Consider the following 17570-nt stretch of genomic DNA (forward strand, 5'->3'; position numbering starts at 1 on the left):
CAGCTCACTGGACACAGAATAATCCAAACACTTGGTGTTTTCCATATCTACTCTTTCTCTCAGTAATGATTTCAAACACAGAAAAATAAATTTGTTACAAGTTTTTTTTTTTCTTTTAAGTATTAAACTCTTTTGGTTTTTGAGTTTGTTTTTTGTCAACATACCTGCTCTTCCCTTTGGAAGTCTTGTTTTGTAAACTTGCACAACCCCAGGTTGAAGTTGCATTACTTTTTCTTGATTTCCTCTCCAAATCTTGTCTGTAAATGGAACATGAGAAATAGTGTATACAGTTCCTTTGCTGCACCATTTTACTATTGCAGTACATAGCTGCACCTCCCAAAAGCTCTACAGGAATTTCCAAATACAACATACATGGGGATACAATTTCTGTTTAATTCTGGTTTTGCAAGAAGTCATGTAATCACCTATATCTTCAATTACTCTTCCCTAAAAAGATGATAGTTGAAATTACTCAAATATTTCCCTGGCAATGCAAAGTGGCCTCTAGCATTAGGTGTTCCTGTTGACATGTTTGTCATGCTTGAATGTTTACCACAATAATTCTTCAGGACATGAACCACTCATTTTGGGGGAATGTTGGTTAAGCAAATGAATAATTATTGGGTTTTTTTAAGAAAGAGCTACCATACAAACTTATCAAAATCATGTTAAATAATGATTTGTTTTTCACTAGCTTTTTTTTTTAAGGCACTACAAACATATAAAGTAAGTCTCTTTCCTGAAAAATTATTCAGTGAGATTTCACCATGAAAATTCCTAGGGAAAAAGTAGGAAAACTTAACTGTCAGCTATGCAAGTGACAACAAAAGAAGTTCAATCCTTGCAAAACCTTGTATTTGATAAGCTAGACTGACAAAAATATGTATGTTCCCAAAATGTTTATTTCATTTCTTTGAAACTTGATGGCTTTGTACTCTTAGTATTAGTCACAGAATGTGAAATAACACTCATTTAAGAACTGATGAGCAAACAAAATTTGTCACCAGCAGTCTTTTTTTTTTTGCATATGGAACTATACATCCTAGGCATGAGATAGAAGCATACTTTCACTTTGAATAGAAGTAATTTTTGGAAGAATTCTTATTTGTCTTATCATAGATATCAAGAATTATCATAGAAAACAAATGTGTTGGGTTTTTTCATTCTAACTTTTCACAGTTTGTTTATTTATAAGGGAATATGGAATAAGTTGCAAGGCTGTAAAGTCACATCAATCAATATTCTGAGACACAAAAAATCCATAATGATCTGGTAAGTACGATATTAAACTATACTCTCAGTCAATTTACAATAATGCCTTTTAAATTACTTACTAAAGCAGCCCAGACATACCTGACACTTCAGAAAAAAGTCTAAGGACAGCTTTGAGAACAGGTAATTCCTGGTGAGTCTGAAGGCTCAGCTCACGTGTGAATCCCTAACCTGCTGCAGGCTGAAACCCTTCACTGCTGTGCCTCCAAAGCAATCTGGTCAGCAAAGGGACTTTTTTTATTCAAAGACCTGATTCTATCTTCATTGACCAAATTTGTCCTTTAGGAAAATGTAGCTAGTCAGACAGGTGATGTCTTTTGCTAGGCAAACTTCCAGAGCTGTGGCAGAGAGAGAGGGTTAAAAGAAACCAACAAACACCACACGAACAGAGGAGCAATCAGCAGACAAGCCATTGTTACAGCAGCCTGGATCCTTGCACTTCTTGCCTTTGCAGAATGCCTGAGCTCTGATTTTCTGGCAAGGGAAAAGAAGAAATGAAGCCACAGACACAGAATAAGGGGACAGATACTCAGGGTTACCTGCAAAGGAAGCAGATTGGGTATTAGCTGTGTGCTTGACAGTTCTTTCTTTTGTGTGAGTTTACACCAGGCAGACCAACAGCCTTGTCTGACACGTGGCATCGATGCTGTGCAAGCTCCACAATTCTTCCCCGGGAGCACAAGAGAAAAAATGCAGCAAAATCTGTCAGAAGCCTTTCCTAATTTAAGAGGCTAAGGTTGGGTTTTTTTAATTTCCCATTTGTATGTAGAAATTAAGAAAATCTCCACCACCAAGTGTCATCTCTCACCATTTGTAGCAACAGATCACTAAAGAAATGAAATAACAGTTAGAAAATAAGCTTCTTTTTCTATTATTCTTTGGTGGGTTTTTTTTGTTTTGTGTGGTTTTTATTTTTGTTGTTGTTGGTTTTTTTTACCAGGAGTAGTGAAGCGTGAGAAGTTGAATTAGATTGAGACACATTATTAAAGCAATAGGGAGACAAGCTAATTTTACAGACTGGTCTCTGCAAAGTCAGACCAGTTGTAGGCACCCATCAGTTCTGCATGGTGACTGTGCAAGTTCCAGCAATACCAATTATTATACTTGCTGAGCCAAGATATCAGGCTTGTAAGAGCACATAAGACTTGGCATAAGTTTTAAGAATGTAATAAAATAGGATATATATTTCTGTTTAAATGCTTAACTCCACAAATGCCTACTTACCACGTAACACCTTTCCTGTTAAGCCAAGTAATCTTTATAAATTGTCATAACTAGGCACAATGTCCTCAGTAAAGGAATGCACCCAGCTCCATGCTTTGTACAGTAAAAAACACACACATGTGCATTTGACATACACAGTTTAACAGTTATGAACAAACTATACTGATTCCTACCTGTAACATGCAGACTGATGCACACTAAGGAGATGGGGAATAAGCATTTTTAAAATATCTTAACACGAAATTGCTCATTTAATGAAAATAAAGGGCATAGGGGCAGAGGGGAACAGCTGTAATTGCTCAAACCTGTGGTTTTTCAACACAGTTCAGAGCAGTTTTGGGAAAGTTTCCCAGAGGAACAGAAGATATTTAGTTATTCCAATCCATGCTGATGTTCCCTTTATAAAACTCTGAAACTGCCTGGCTCTCTGATTTACCCTAAGGATTCTGCTCTCCAGTTCAGTGGTTCACACAGAGAAGAGCATAAGGAAAAATTATCTGCAGATTTATAATTTTTGAAGGAATCTACTACGAAAAACACTACCAAATAAACCAGCATTATTTCACTGCAACATAAAACAGTTTGTATCTCTTATTTGATCCTCCTGAATCAGCATTTATTACTGCAATACCTATGAGGGATCTCTCTCGATTGAGACATGAAGCATGGGCTTCTCCTTGGTCCAGCTATATCCCACAGACTGAACTTGCAAGTGTCTCTATGCTGTTTTGTCCTTTAACATGAAGTTATTAATTGAAGCTGAAGTGAGAAAGCAAAGTTTAACTACAGCAACTACAAGTTATCTTATGCCAAATTTAATACAAAGAAACATCAAACTTCACTGAAGACTCACACCAAGTGCATGGTTTGAGAAGATGGAGCCAATACGCATTCAGCTGTTGAATTTGCAAAATTTAGCTAAATGATACGATCTTTCCTCAAAGCAGATGATTCTAAAGTACATAAGCTCAGTGGTCTCCTTATTCTTGAAGTGATCCTCATGGCACCCTCACCTCCAATCCCCTTTCCAGGTCTGAGAACCTGTCGCAGGTAGGGTCACTTATGGGAAGGCAGAGCCTGCCACACACAGCAGGGTTCTCTTTTCTTGTTCAGCAGCTTGCTCGGCTCAGATCTACAGAAAACAACCACGTTACTGACAGATGTCTTCCCCTGGCACAGCCATGGCCAACACTTTCCAGAAACCAATCCATTACCTCCCCCCTTCCCTGCTAGCTTGGGGGGCTTTTCCCCAGGAGCAGCTTCTGATGGCAATCATTTGTTATTTTATAATAAAATCATAGCCTATACTCAAATTATCCCTTTCCCCCACAAAAGTGTCCTAGGAAGAAGCTTAGTTATATACACTCTAAACCGAATGTGCTGGAAGAAAAGACCACCACCCCATGTTGTATTACATTTTTTGTTATTAAAAAAATCCAAGAGATAACCCTTGGTAAGAGTGGATGACAAGACATCATGACATACCAACCAGTGAGACTTAAAGGCCGCTAATAACATTTTTTGTAGTAATTAGTGCAAGACAGTTATCTCATATAAACAAATATTTGATGGTAGACTTCAGTGATAAACAATTCACTTGATGACATTTACATATAAATACACATAAATAAAAACCTACATCATTTAGGTTTGTAGTTAACAAAAAGTATGGTCTGAAATGAATTAAATGTAATTGTGTCTAGCTGGATCAAAGCTCTTCCTATAATGATACTCAAGTATGTGGGTATGAAAAGCATAAATGTACAATTCTCAATTTAGTAAAGTACTACTCTATAAAACAGAATCATGAAAACAGCTCTTACATTTTAATGCAAAGTATAAAATTGTATATTTACATTTACATACACTTTACTGAACTACATTGGGTAGCTCATGGTAAAAAAACATCCCTTTTTGAAAATCTTGCAAAAAATACATCAACTGCAGATATGATCAAAAGTTACTAAGTTAGCAGCTGACATAACATCTGTAGTAAAAAATATATTTTAGGAAAATACCTGGAAAAATCTAAACACCAATAAACACTTTAAAACTATTTTTGAAGTAAAAATTGTAGCAAACCCCAGAAGAAGCTAGCAAGGATAACAAGAATTATTGCATACTGCTCTTTAAGAGCCATGTAGCGACTTAGAAGCAGCAGGTATGGTAGGAGTTTTGTTGTGTAACAAAGTGGAAACTGGAGAGGAAAATAGGAAACCAGTTATCCAACTTCTCTCTCTGTTACCATTTTTATGGGAGAAGTATAAGAAGATGAGAGAATCCCTCTCCCTGAGGATATCCATCAAAGGCTAAAACAAATTGGTAAAAGGAACCCAATTGCAAGAGCCTTGGACTTCCAACATAAAAATATTTACCGTATGTACTTACAGTTGAGTGGACAATAAATCAGATTATTACACTACAAGTTGCAGGTTAACTTAAGAGTTAACACTATTTTGCAATAGGAAGTGCTTCTTAATATATATATCTATATAATATATAGATATTTGTAAAATACTCGTGCAGATTTGATAAAACAAACTGTGGAAATTGCTTTCTCAAGTCTTTTCTTCCCATTAACAGATCTTTACTCCCTACACAAGGAGGTTCAGGATTCAACAAGGATTTCCACAATATGATCAAGGTCATTAAGATCAGATTTACAATTAGAGTTAGAAGCTGTATTTGTTGGAGAAGAAAATGTTTCAAGACCATCACAGTGTCCCATTTTTGTGTTGCTCATCATGCCAGTTAACATAGTATCAAGATCATAATAAGAATTGTCAACTTCTGAAAACAGATCTTCAACAGAATTAGGACTTTTATTCTCCAGCGTCTCAAATATTTGATCTAAAGATTTTTGAAAGTTTCCTTTATTTTCTTGTGGATTCTCCATTTCCCACACGTTGCTCTGCAGGTTTCTTGGTGCTTGCACTGAAGAGGCTGTTGACATAGTTTCTGAACTCTCTTGGGCCTGGTCACTCCCAAAGTCTTTACTGAAAGCACCATAGGCTGGAAGGTGCTTTCCCTCAGCTTGATCCCTAGAGGAACGACAGAGGATGTCTGTTGAAACCAGACGATCCAGGGATGCCTGCCCTGGACTCTGTGTATTTATCATCTGCCAAGTCCCATCTTGAGTCATCTCCTCTTGGATCTGCCGTACTGTGTTGGCTATAAGTACTGAACGACACAGGTTGGGTTCCACCAGCATGTGACACAGCTGAAGCTTAACCAGGGACATATCTAGGAGTGACTGCCGCTGGAGATTGTAGGAAGGAATAGCCTTAATACCAGCCAGAGTCCCTTCAATATCTTCTTCACCATCAAAACATTTTCTCTTTAATCCTCGCACAAACATTGTGTCCTGTTAATAAAAGCAAACAAATAATAAAAAAATCATGTACAACATAAACAGCTCAAGAGGGAGGAGGAAAAAAAAGGTACTAAAAAAGAACAGCGAACTTAACTCTTTTATTAAAAAGCAAATTCTTTAAAGATAGAAACATCAGAATTGTCATACCATGTTCTGGAATAGCCAGTGTGGTACTACAGGGGTCAGGAGCATGTGGACAGGGTCCCAAGGGCGCCATTCGGGAACCAGGGGTGAGCAGGTCCACAAGGCAGCGCAGAGGGGCAGGGGCTCCCAGCTCCTGCCTCCCATTAAGCTCCACACGTGATGGAAGTCAGGAGCCGCTGCCTCGCACAGAAGCAAACATCTCACCGATGTATTTCACCTACTGCAGAGGCAGCTTCTCCTTGCTCCTCTGGAGTTGCTACTGGCATGCTTAAACTCTAATTTTGGAAATAAAAATACAACCTGGCACACCATCTTTAAAAGATGTGACCCCTTCAGAACATTAATATGCCTAACAGAGTAAAATGAAAGAAACAAAACATGGATGGGCAGCATATGTGAAAAGATTAGCTTAGTTTGGCTACAAAGAGAGTAATATCTAGATTTGTTCCATGTAAATGGAGACATTCAGCAGAGGTGCCCAAAACAGTCCTTCTGGTTCCCTTCCCTAGGTGAGTAAGTGAACTGTGTAATTCCAGTAAGAACTGGGCAAGCCCAGTAAGGATAGTCACAGTCATCCTCTGTATGGGCTTCTGTACTCCTTTCCCAGTTGACAGTAAGACAGCAAAATTCCTGTATTTGTAGCTCAGGTTCACCAGCTAAAAATACACAAGGTGCACGTAGGCTTTTCAGTATTCACACCTAAAATCACTTGCTGAATTCTCCAAGGGGTGCCTCTCAAGTACCAGCTTCAGCTATTCTTCTGAATTGCACTAATTTTGACAACAGTATCCCATACAAATATTGCAGCTGGTCCCTTGGAATACAAAGTAACTTTTTTTTTTTAATGTGGTGTATATCACTTCTTTCAGTCTTATAAAAATTGGGCTGCAAATGAAAGCTGGTACCCAATCTTTATGTTTATGCTTCTTCCTTATTTTCCTTCTAAGTCTTCTGTCCTTAAAATTCCTGTTTGCCTACTCTTTGGGGACCTTTTTTCAAGGTAGTGACCCAAACAAAACAGTTTTTCAACTAAAAGCTGATAAAACCAAAAAACGATTGCAATGTTTTTCTATATAATTTCCCAATTTTCCTTGATAAGCCCTAAACTCTGCCTTGCTTTTCTGATTGCTACAGTACATTCCACATATTTTCAAGGAATTTTCTCTCAGCTTTTTCAGAGACATTAAAAATCCACCAAAGGGCAACAACACTCTTCCTTTCAAAATATATTATTACATGCTTATCTACTGTGAAAACCTGGGGATAGAACAGTAGCTAGATAAACACTTGGTCTGACTCTGTACAACACTTGTTACATTGCTTGTTACATATTTACAACATATGTTGTATGTTACATATGTTACATACATACATATGTATGTAACATATATTACATATGTTACAACACTTGTTACATATATCCATGAAATAACCTTCCTTAGGATTTGCCATCTTAGAAGATTTCTTTCTGCTGAAGGTACAAAACTCTTAGAAATCATAATGTGCAGAAACTACAATATAGAATGAACTTGGTCTTGTAGTAATTTTTCATACCTTCTTAAAAGCTATCCATGGATTAGCTATGTATTAAATACTTTGGACATTTCTTCTAAAATTTTATCCTGAAACCTAATATATGTGCATTACTCCTACTAAATACAACACATGTTGTTGCTCAGTAGATCCTTTTCCAGATTTTTAGACATTCCAGCAATTTTCCTATCAGAGAATATCCTATTTAATTTTCCTACACTTGTATGTACAGTAATTTCTAACACACCCTCCCCTCCCCTGTGGAACAATCTCTAGGAACATCTTTTGGGACTGTGTACAAATCATGTACGATTGAATCATCAAACATTTAACACTGCACAGAAGCTTCTTTTATTGCAACTTACATTCTTGTGAAGAGTAATTAAAACTTCAATTGAATGTTAACCTCGTTTTCATACATCTATAATTTGGTATTTATATGCCTTCTAAGGCACACCAACAGAACAGAAAACAGGAGAAAACTTGAAAATCTCAATACATCACACACACTTGGGCACCTAGAAGCAGAGGAAAAACATTTATCGATTCTTAAAGGTAAACCTTTTACAGCATTCACTGGATTTTTTTCTAAAACTTGCTTTCAATTTATGTATCCTACATCATAAAGCCCATTCTTTGTCATCCTGTTCTCATAACTGCACAGATACCAGGTTGCAGTTTCATTTAAGAAGCAGAAGTGACTTACCAGGAATTGTGTTTGATGCAGTCCTTCCTCTTCTCCCATGCTACTGAGCAAGAGTCCATACAGTAACAGTGACAGCACCACCTGCCAAGCACAGGGAAGCAGGATGTCAGCCAGGGACAGAGACACAGAACAAAACAGTTTTGCTCCAGCATCTCTCTGCTGTATGATGTGAGCATCATTTCCACAAACATCAGCAGCACTATTAAACCCAATGTACAGTTAGAACACAAATGTGATTGGCCAACGATACCCCGAAATCTGCAGCAGGAGGAAAATGCCGGTTTAATTCCAAGTCCTAGGCTATTCCCCTGACCTTTGGACCAGCCTCTCCCTTATGCCTACACCTTTGCCATTTAAAGAGCAAACAAATTTTTTTTTTATATGAGCATTAAAGTGTGCACAAACAAAAGGTAATGAAAGTAAGTCTTCCTTACTTTTATTACAAAACTCTAGTTTTCACCTTTGGTGTACCAACGCACGTGCATCTCTGTAGCATCTGGAGAAAATGAGCTGGCACAAACACAAAACTGTAACACAGCAAAACATGAGAGAATTTTCCTTTACCAGTATAGAAACTTTATGACTAAGATTTAGTTTGCAAGATGACAATAGCAAAAGTAATGACAGTAGTTAAACTGCTTTAATTATAAAGACTGAGTTTTAAAAACCCATTTAAAGCATAGTAACATTTGATATCTCACATGCAACAATTCCCTTAACTACTGAAACTAAAAAGAATACTGTTCTAACAGGCTACAAAAACTTTTACAATAAACTATGGAAACAATTCAGATACTTTTCTAGACATGTCTGTGCAGTACAAGACAGTTCCGTGTCTGCAACTGAAGTGCATACATAGAAAAGAAACAAATAAAGAGGATGCACATGGACACCTTTTCTTACTTTCTGTTTTGTGTAGTAATAAACAATTTTTCAAGATTGCTTGCTCTCAAATGTGGGGAGGAAGAAGACGGCTGACAAAGGACTTGGGGGTGGGGGTACAGAAAACATGTTTTTCCTCAAGAAGCTGCAAACTTGTTAAAATAACACAATGAAAAAAAACACCTTTAACATTCTCAAGTCAAAATCTTTTTACTTGATCCCATATATTCATAAATGATGCTATGTCATGGAAACTGTATTTCAGGCAACTCACAGTCTCATTTTCTTTTATGGACTGAGCTCACAGCAACTTTAGAAACAGTGTCTTAAGGCATCCAAACTACAACTTCAGTCAGACACCATATTAAGCCAATGATATTTCTTATTTCTGGCAAACACTTTATGACACTATAAAAGTTCAGAAGTTTTTGCTCCCCAGGTACACTTTTAAAACATTCTAGAAATGAAAAGTGATCTCTTTGAGAGCCTGGGTCTGGTAACTATTTGAATCCCCAGATTTCTGCTTTATTGGAGGGTAGGTGACAAGAGCATAAACCTCATTTGAAAAAACCAAACCACACAAAACACACCAAACACCGCCCACTCCTCCCAAATAATTACAGGTAAATATGGTGCAGCCGTGACAAAAATAAATTGAGATATTTTCTGATGCTATTTGGTATATCTGACAATTTTAGAGGGAGAGGCTGTGACCATTTGCCTAGCAAAGCAGTGGACAATACAGGAGGGGACGTTGCTGATGGTCAAAGAGCCACTATCACATCCACACACAAAATGATGGGATGCTGGCAGACCAGTCCAGTCTGTAATCTATTTACATACTACAGAAGGAAAGTTTTCCCATGCAGTATAATGTGTAAAACCTGCTGCATGTGATTCCAGATTCTTCCCTAGGGCAATAACCAAACCACGTGGACCTCTGTTAAGTACAAACTTGAAGAATATGCCCATCACAGCAGTCATTTCTTTGGGTTCCATAAACTATCATTGATGTGTACCTCAGAAACCAAGTTCTCACTAAAAGCATACTAACTTCATAGCTATTATCAGATATAATTAAAACCTTGCACACAAGTGACCTCCTGTAGACTTCTCTGCATTATCTCCAATAAGCACTCATCTCAAGAGAATGCTAAATTTGAAACTTAATTAATTAAAATCTAAGTACCTTTTCCTATTGATTTATGTATTAACATACTCATAAGCCATTATGTAAAACCTTTTGGTACATCAGAGCAAGACTGCTGCTGCTTCAGAGTCAAGGTGTTCAAAGTCCCCCGGTAATTTCAAGCAGCATCTTTCTCTGTCCAAGAGGTAGCATCTGGATGAGCTACATCATCTCCTTTCTTCCACTGCTACCCCAGTGTCATGAGCCCAAACTTCGTGTGTTCAACTAAACTGCTGTTTGAAACAGTTATGAAAAACAAAATGTCAAGGAGACAACAGCAAGTTGCAGCATAATCCACTAGGAAAAAGGAGTTCTGTGGGTTTTGTTGTTTTGCCTTTTTTTTTTAATAATAGCACAGTATCGTGCAATTCCTTACATGTTTTGCTTTTAGATCGACAAATTCCCAGTCTGCTTTACAAATAAGGTACTTGAAATTTGATCTAATTCTCATCAGAGTACCAACTTCAGAACTCCAGGTTCACACTCAATCCAGACTCATACAGTGATATGCTGCCAAAGATACAGTTAAGTACTTAAGGGAAAAAGCTGCTTCCCATCAGTTAGGGTAACAGAGAAGATAGGGAATTTCAGCAGTGCTTATCTTTAGAAGAAAGCAGTCCAGACCTACCTAGGCCAGTGCTGGAGGTTCAGTGAAGCACGGTGCTGCTTTTTGTACGGTGCTGCCCTAAGTACAGTGATGATGGTTAGAACGGCAAGAAGGGGCCGTATCTCCCCTCTACCACTCTAATCCTCTCCACTCCAGCACTGGCTTTTCTAAGAACCGTGGGAAGAAACGAAAGCTCTGTGTAATAGCGGAGAAAAAGACGGAAAGAGAGCCACTCATCCTCTTTAAGCGTGCATGTGTGCCCATACGGTGGTGTCGAGGTACAAGGTGGGATGCAGGCACAGCAGAGGGCTGGTAAGGCCAGAAACATCGCTATTGGGACTGGAACAAAGGCCCCTATAAAGCACTGGGGTCTGCCCACCCCCGGGGCGTGGGGGGCTGGCAGGCACTTCTCCGGCACTCGAGAGATTTGGGAAGGGGTTCCAGCACCCGGGGAAGGACAGGCTGGGCAGCTGAGGCAGTAGCTCGTGGAAACGCAGGCGGGGGCCAGGAGCGCTGAGCGGGGGGAGCCCGCAGAGCCGGGGGGAGAGGCGGGACCGGGGCGGGGAGCGAGGGGGAGCTCCCCGGTAGTGGGAGGGCAGCGGAGTGCCCGGGCGGACGATGAGGCAGCGCGGCTGCGGAAGGGACTGAGCGGAGAAGTGCGGAACGGGGCCCCTGTCCCGCCCGCCCCGGCCCCCTCAGCGCTCCCGGCGGTTACTCATCGCCCCGCGCTCCCGCCGCCATTTTGAACCGACCCCGTCCCCTCCACGGGTTTCGCCGGCACCGGCTTCCCGCAGATCCGACCCAGCCCAGCCCGACCCAGCCCACCGTACTCACCGCCTTTCCGCTGCTGTCGCCGGCGCACGCCCGCGCAGGAATCCCCGCTCCGCTCCCGCCTCACCGCCCGCTCCGCGCCTGAGGGACGGGCGGGGCCAACCGGCCCCGCCTCTCCCCGCCCGCCATCTTATTGTCAAACCCCACAAAGGGACCCGCGTCCGCCGGGGGCGGGCCTTCCCCGGAGACCGCGCCCACTAGGGAGCAACGGCGGCTGCTATTGGCTGCCATCAGGCCCTGCAAGCGCCACTCGCCGCTGCGATTGGCCATACCGCCAGTCTGTCCCGCCCCGGGTTCCGCCCCCGAAGGCGGCGGGGTTGCCATGGCAGCCGGGCCCTTCCCCTCGGCCGTGAGAGGCTGAGGGAGGCGGGGGCGGGGGCGAGGCGGGGCCGCCCCGATTTCAAATCGCAGCCAAGGCCCTGCGGCGCGTCTGGGCTCCCGGCCACGGGCTCCGGCGGGAACAGGTTCAGACCTGGCCGCGCTGCAGCCCGCGGGAAGCCGTGGCGGGGGAGGGGAGAGGGAGCGGGAGCGTCGGCCTGGGCACTCCCCGCCGTCGGGCGCCACATCCCTCAGGGCTGGGGAGCCCCGGAGCTGCGCCCCGCGGGGCTGACAGGAGGCCTCAGCACTCCATTAGCAAGGCTTGTGGTATTTCCTGCTCGGGCCCGGCCGCCCAGCCCCGGGTCTCGCAGCCAGAGCCAGGAACCCGCGTGCTCGGGGCGGGGGTGATGGCTCACAGCCCGCAGGGAGCCGCTGTCTGAACACGAGTCAGCAGTGAGTGCCCGGGTGGGAAAGGAGGCCAGTGGCGTCCTGGCCTCTGTCAGCAATAGTGTGGCCAGCAGGACCAGGGAAGTGACCGTCTCTCTGAACTGGGCCCTGGGGAGGGGACACACCTCATGTGCTGTGTCCAGTCCTGGGCCCCTCAATTCGGGAATATTGAGGGGCTGGAGTGTGTCCAGAGAAGGGAACAGAGCTGGTGAATGGTCTGGAGCACACGTTTTATGAGAAACAGCTGAGGCAGCTTATGGGTGTTTAGCCTGGAGAAGGTTCTCGGGGGGGACCTTATCACTCTCTGCAACCCCCTGACAGGAAGGTGCAGCCGGGGGGGGTCGGGCTCTGCTCCCAGGGAACGAGTGACAGAGCAAGAGAGAACATAGCCTTAAGCTGTGCCGCAGGGAATTAGGCTGGACATTAGGAAGAATTTGCTCACAGAAAAGGTGATTAGGCACTGGAATGGGCTGCCCAGGGGGGTGGTGGAGTCACCGTCCCTGGAGGTGCTGAAGGAAGGCACCAGTGCCATGGTCTACTTGACAAGGTCCTGTTTGGTGACAGGTTGGACTCCATGATCTTAGAAGTCTTTTCCAACCTAACTGATTCTGTCCTAAAGCTGCTGCCGCCCTGCTGGGTGAAGCCCCCTCCCCAAACCTTGCCGCTGTGACCCCAGCCCGATGCAGCTGCACATCTGCAACCACTTAGGCCGCCCCAGCGCCTCTCGGTCGCTCTCCCGGCCCAGCAGCTACGTGCCGTGCCGGCTGCTCCGGGGAAGGAGGGGCGGCTGGCCCGGGCTGCCGGAGAGCCGCAGAGGCGGCAGCTGCTGCCTCCCGCCCTCGGGGCGCGGCGGAACGGGGAGGGGAAGGAAATGGAGAAAGGGTGGGATAGGCAGCAGGAGCTGGGGGATCCTAAGCTTGCGGCTTAGGCTCTGTAGGAAAGGCTGGGAAACAGCAGAGCTGGGGCGTCATAGAATAAAGCAAGAGGAAATAACATATCGATGGCAAAACAAGATCGGCTTTTAGGACAAGACAGTTCACTCAATCATCTCTTGTCACTTCATCTGTCTCCTCTTTGTGGAAGTAGCATCAAGTTCATTTGCAATTTTGAAGTTGCCTTCAGTTTGCTCAGAAATGTCAGCTCTCTCATGAAGCTGTGCATTCAGGTAATTGTTCATGCCCGAAGCCTCTACACAGGTTGGCCATCCCCCAATTAGGTGGGCTGTGTGTTGCCTTTTGTTCTGGCTGCTGAAGCATCCTTTACATCAGAGAACATCATTGATCTGACCAGGAGCACACAATATCCTTTATTATTATGGATCACATTATTGACCATGATTACCTTGGAAATGTCATAATATTCACCTAAGAAGTTGTCTCTAAGTATTCCCTCCTTGCAGCAGTACATACCATTGCTCAACAGAGTGCATGTACTACGTGGATGTATTTCCACACCTTGGCATCACACAGATCTGAGTTTTTCATTAACAGCTTGGCTGATGTCTGCCCTGCTATGCCTCTGGTTTGACATTGTAACACAAAGTTCTCCAGGGAGGTTTTCCTGTGATGGACATTTAAAAACCTCCTTCACAACTTCATGTTGCACTCACTTCAGACTGGAGGTTCTTATATTGGATTCTGTACAGTCAAGAAAGATGTCTCCTTTCTTTTGTTTATTTTACCACACTATAAAAGCCATAGCCTTTGAGTTCAACTGAATCAGCACTGCAGAACAGGCCCTCTAGAACACAGTGACCAGGAAGATGATGACTATGTCTGCTTCATAACAGGCATTTACAGCTGTGGCCTGAGGATTACAGTGAAACTATATTTCTAGGTCTTTACCACTATCAGCTACAAGCCCAGAATCACACTGTGTTCTCAGATGTCAGAATGCAACCTCAATCAAGGCTCAACACATCACACAAAACAATCCAAATCATCCTCCTCCCTGTCCAAGTCCTCCAGATGCAGTGGTAGAAGATCCTGACGTGCTCTACAGCTTGTGCTGTCTGGTCAGGCTCTCCTGACTCATCACATACAACCCACAGCTCCCACACTGGTATCTGGTATCCTTTAAGCTTCAAGGGTTCCAGCTGTCCCATGACTCACACAAGAAAGGCTGAGCTGCACAACTGCTTTCAGAGCTGAGTACTCCATACCAGCCACCCCAACAAGAGCCTCAAACACAATTATATGCCAGATTTCCTGCTGTCCACATGGTGCAAAGACTTTGTCCAGGTACTCAGCTGTGAATTGTGTCACCTCTGAAAGTTTTGCAGTGTTAAGGAAGAGTCTGGCTGTCACAGTGCCTCAAGAGCTCACTGGCTCTGTCCCTGGCTAGCCCAGGCACTGGAACAGGCGCAGCTGAGGGTCAGCCTGCAGCAGAGCGAGCAGGGCTGACTCCTGTGGATTCGTTGTCCCTGAAGGGGACCTTGAGAGTGATGGGAAGGCGACGAGGCAGAGGAATAAAAGGAGGAGACAGCTGTGTGCAAACAGAGCGGTTTATTGAAACCACCTCCTCAGCCCACAACTGGCCAAGGAGAAAACTGTGCAGAGGGGTTTTGTTCTGAGGCAGCAGGGAGGAGCAAAGGGAGGGTCAGCTATCATTAGCCAACCAGGGCCAGTTACCGAGGGAATACAGGGGTGGAGAAACCTAACTCGGACTAATCAGGAGAGGGTAGGAGGGGACTTACAAAGGCGGAAAGAAAGATTGACAACTAATGGAAAGTTACATAACAGAAGCAGGTGTGTGCTAAAAATACCTCTTGTGAGGGAGACAAGGAAATATTAATTAGGATGGGTTAGGGGTACATAGAACTGAACCAGGACATGGAACTGAATCAATACAAAGAACAATAAACTAAATTGATGCACCACCACATTTGGCCCTTAAGTTCTGAGCTAGAGTCAGTTTTTTTCAGCTCGAGGTGGTGCCTCTGGAGAGGGATCCCAAACAGAGAAATCCCTGGGCCTTTATATCCTCACAGTCTGTGCACCTGATCTTCTTGTGCCCAGTGGTAGTTTATGATCTGAAGTCTTCTAACACCTCATGGAATTCTTTCTCCATGTACACGTGGGCAGGCCATTAATTGTTCTTATCTTGCATCCTGGGGCCCTTCAGGATCTCAGCTCTTATCTGAAGATACCCAGTCTTTCTCTGTTTACTCCCCTGCTTAGCTGTCCATGCTAACAAAGTTCATTTAAAGTTCCCTGACACCAAGCTTTGAGCAGGACCCACTCAAGCTGAACTCTCAGCAAGTTACAATTGAACTTGACCCTAGACACTTAATTTCTATTTTATAAGCAAGCAGTGTGATCCCCAACACGCAGTCAGCCAAGATGTAATCCTGCTAATAACTGAATTTCGCGCGAAACAAAAGATAATCAGTGTGAAAAATATCTGGAAAAAGTACATTCCCGTTGGGCACAGTCTCTCCTAAAGCAGTGCCTGGTTTGTCACGATCATGCCTTAGTCACTCGGGGAGCCATCACTCCAGACACTCAGCATATTCCTGGAGCAGATGTAGGCTCTGCCTCCACGGCCGCTCCCGCAGGCCACCGCCTCGCACAGCTGGCTGCAGCACAGCCTGACCCTCCTCCCACGGCCCCCGGCAGCCCCAGCCCAGCAGGAATTCAAATAGGTATTCCCACAACAAATCCTGCACGAACCTTTGAGCCTCCGTGGAGGCCCCTTTCAAGGCAGTGTGGGGGCTGTTCCCTGAAGGATCACAGCTCGGAGAGTTCATTTGCATTGCTCTTTCTAGTGATAGCATCATCTGTATGGAGTAAGGTACTTGAATCCCCTCTCCTTATCCTTTTTCTTCCTTTTTTTTTCTGTGTACCTACAGTAAGAGGATCGCAACATTTTTGTTTGTGTGGTTTTTTCTCCCAATAACCTTTCCAGTGAAACTGGAGGATGTCCTAAGGCTTAAGAACATCATCTATGTTTCTGATAAAACCAGTGAAAATGTGAAAGATTCTCCATCTTTGTTAAAAATCTGAAATCTAGCAGTGTCTCCTCCTTTGATTATTCTCAGCAGAAAGCAACTCTCACATCTCACATGTGTGAAAATCAAAACTCGAAAAGTCAAAATGAAAAAATCTGGACAGATTTTTGCAAAACAATGCAGCCTGAAGTATTTACTAGAAAGCTGGAAAGTGATGTCTGCAAAACAACCTGACAGGAGAAATGGAAATTAAGAAAGTAACTGCACAGAAAGAAAAGGAAAAAAAATGAGGAAATCGCTGGCCAGGATCATCAGGAGAGTTTTAAATCAAAGGGTAATTCAGAGCATATACCCAAAGCTTCTAGACAATTGGAGGCATTGCACCTAGTACAACACTGCAGAGCAGCCTGCTTGCTGAGCAAATGAGTAACATGGGTGACAGGGAAAATGGTGCAAATTAGCTCAGCATGTCTCTCCTGGGAAGCTGGATCACCACTGACACGCAGCGAGATCTCCAGAGTGAGTGGAAGTTCTGAAGGGATTTAAAAGCACTGGCAGCCTGTACAAAATATGAATGGGATGCTCTCTTTGTCTGAAACAGGAGGCACAAAGGCTGGTTTAACACGAGCAGGCATTGCCTCGACCTTTCCAAGCAGGTCGGAGGTGTAGATCCATCCTTAGCACACTGAGGGGGTGATTTGAGCTGCAGTCCCAGCCTCGGGGCAGCAGGGCCGGTCGAGCGGAGCGGCTGCCCTGAGCTCCCTTCCCTTGGCCGGGCAGGGGACGCCCCGTGCTCGGTGGGAGGCCGGGCTTGGCTTCGGTCCCTGCGAGCTACGTGTGCTGCAGCCGTGCCGCCTCCCGAGCGGAGCAGCCGCGGCTGCGGGAGCTGTGCCGGCAGCCAGCTCCGGCTCTCCCCATCGCACAGCCCGCCCGCTCTGCCGGGAGCCCTGCCTGCTCTTCCTCCAGCCGTGGCTGGTACCGGCTGGTGTGACCTGCGTGCCATGGGCGTTGGAAAGCAGCCACTGCTCCCTCCCGCCCAGCCCCCTTCCTTCCCGTCTGGAGCAAGCCTGTGCTGGGCTGTGCTTGATGCCTCGG

At 44.1% G+C, this 17570-nt stretch overlaps 1 protein-coding gene and 1 pseudogene across 4 annotated transcripts; both read right to left on the reverse strand.

The window, feature by feature from the left end:
• Positions 1 to 2159: 2159 nt before the first annotated feature.
• Positions 2160 to 11903, reverse strand: LOC134551640 (cell division cycle-associated protein 4-like). 4 transcript variants are annotated; one of them, XM_063399504.1, is made up of 6 exons: positions 11765 to 11888; positions 10952 to 11008; positions 8687 to 8779; positions 8253 to 8333; positions 6017 to 6189; positions 2160 to 5860 (listed from the first exon to the last, which is right to left on the reverse strand). In XM_063399504.1, the coding sequence occupies exons 5-6, from the start codon at positions 6155 to 6157 to the stop codon at positions 5105 to 5107; spliced, it is 897 nt and encodes a 298-aa protein (XP_063255574.1). In that variant the 5' UTR covers positions 6158 to 6189; positions 8253 to 8333; positions 8687 to 8779; positions 10952 to 11008; positions 11765 to 11888; the 3' UTR covers positions 2160 to 5104. The 4 variants fall into 4 exon arrangements, with proteins under 4 accessions (XP_063255574.1, XP_063255577.1, XP_063255578.1 ...); XM_063399507.1 differs by lacking the exon at positions 6017 to 6189 and having other exon boundaries at positions 11765 to 11885; XM_063399508.1 differs by lacking the exons at positions 6017 to 6189; positions 8687 to 8779 and having other exon boundaries at positions 11765 to 11885.
• A 1677-nt stretch (positions 11904 to 13580) lies between these two features.
• LOC134551491 (SHC SH2 domain-binding protein 1-like) lies at positions 13581 to 17478 on the reverse strand (annotated as a pseudogene).
• Positions 17479 to 17570: the final 92 nt, after the last annotated feature.

This window comes from Prinia subflava, chromosome 5, assembly GCF_021018805.1.
Source record: "Prinia subflava isolate CZ2003 ecotype Zambia chromosome 5, Cam_Psub_1.2, whole genome shotgun sequence".
Lineage (NCBI taxonomy): Eukaryota > Metazoa > Chordata > Aves > Passeriformes > Cisticolidae > Prinia > Prinia subflava.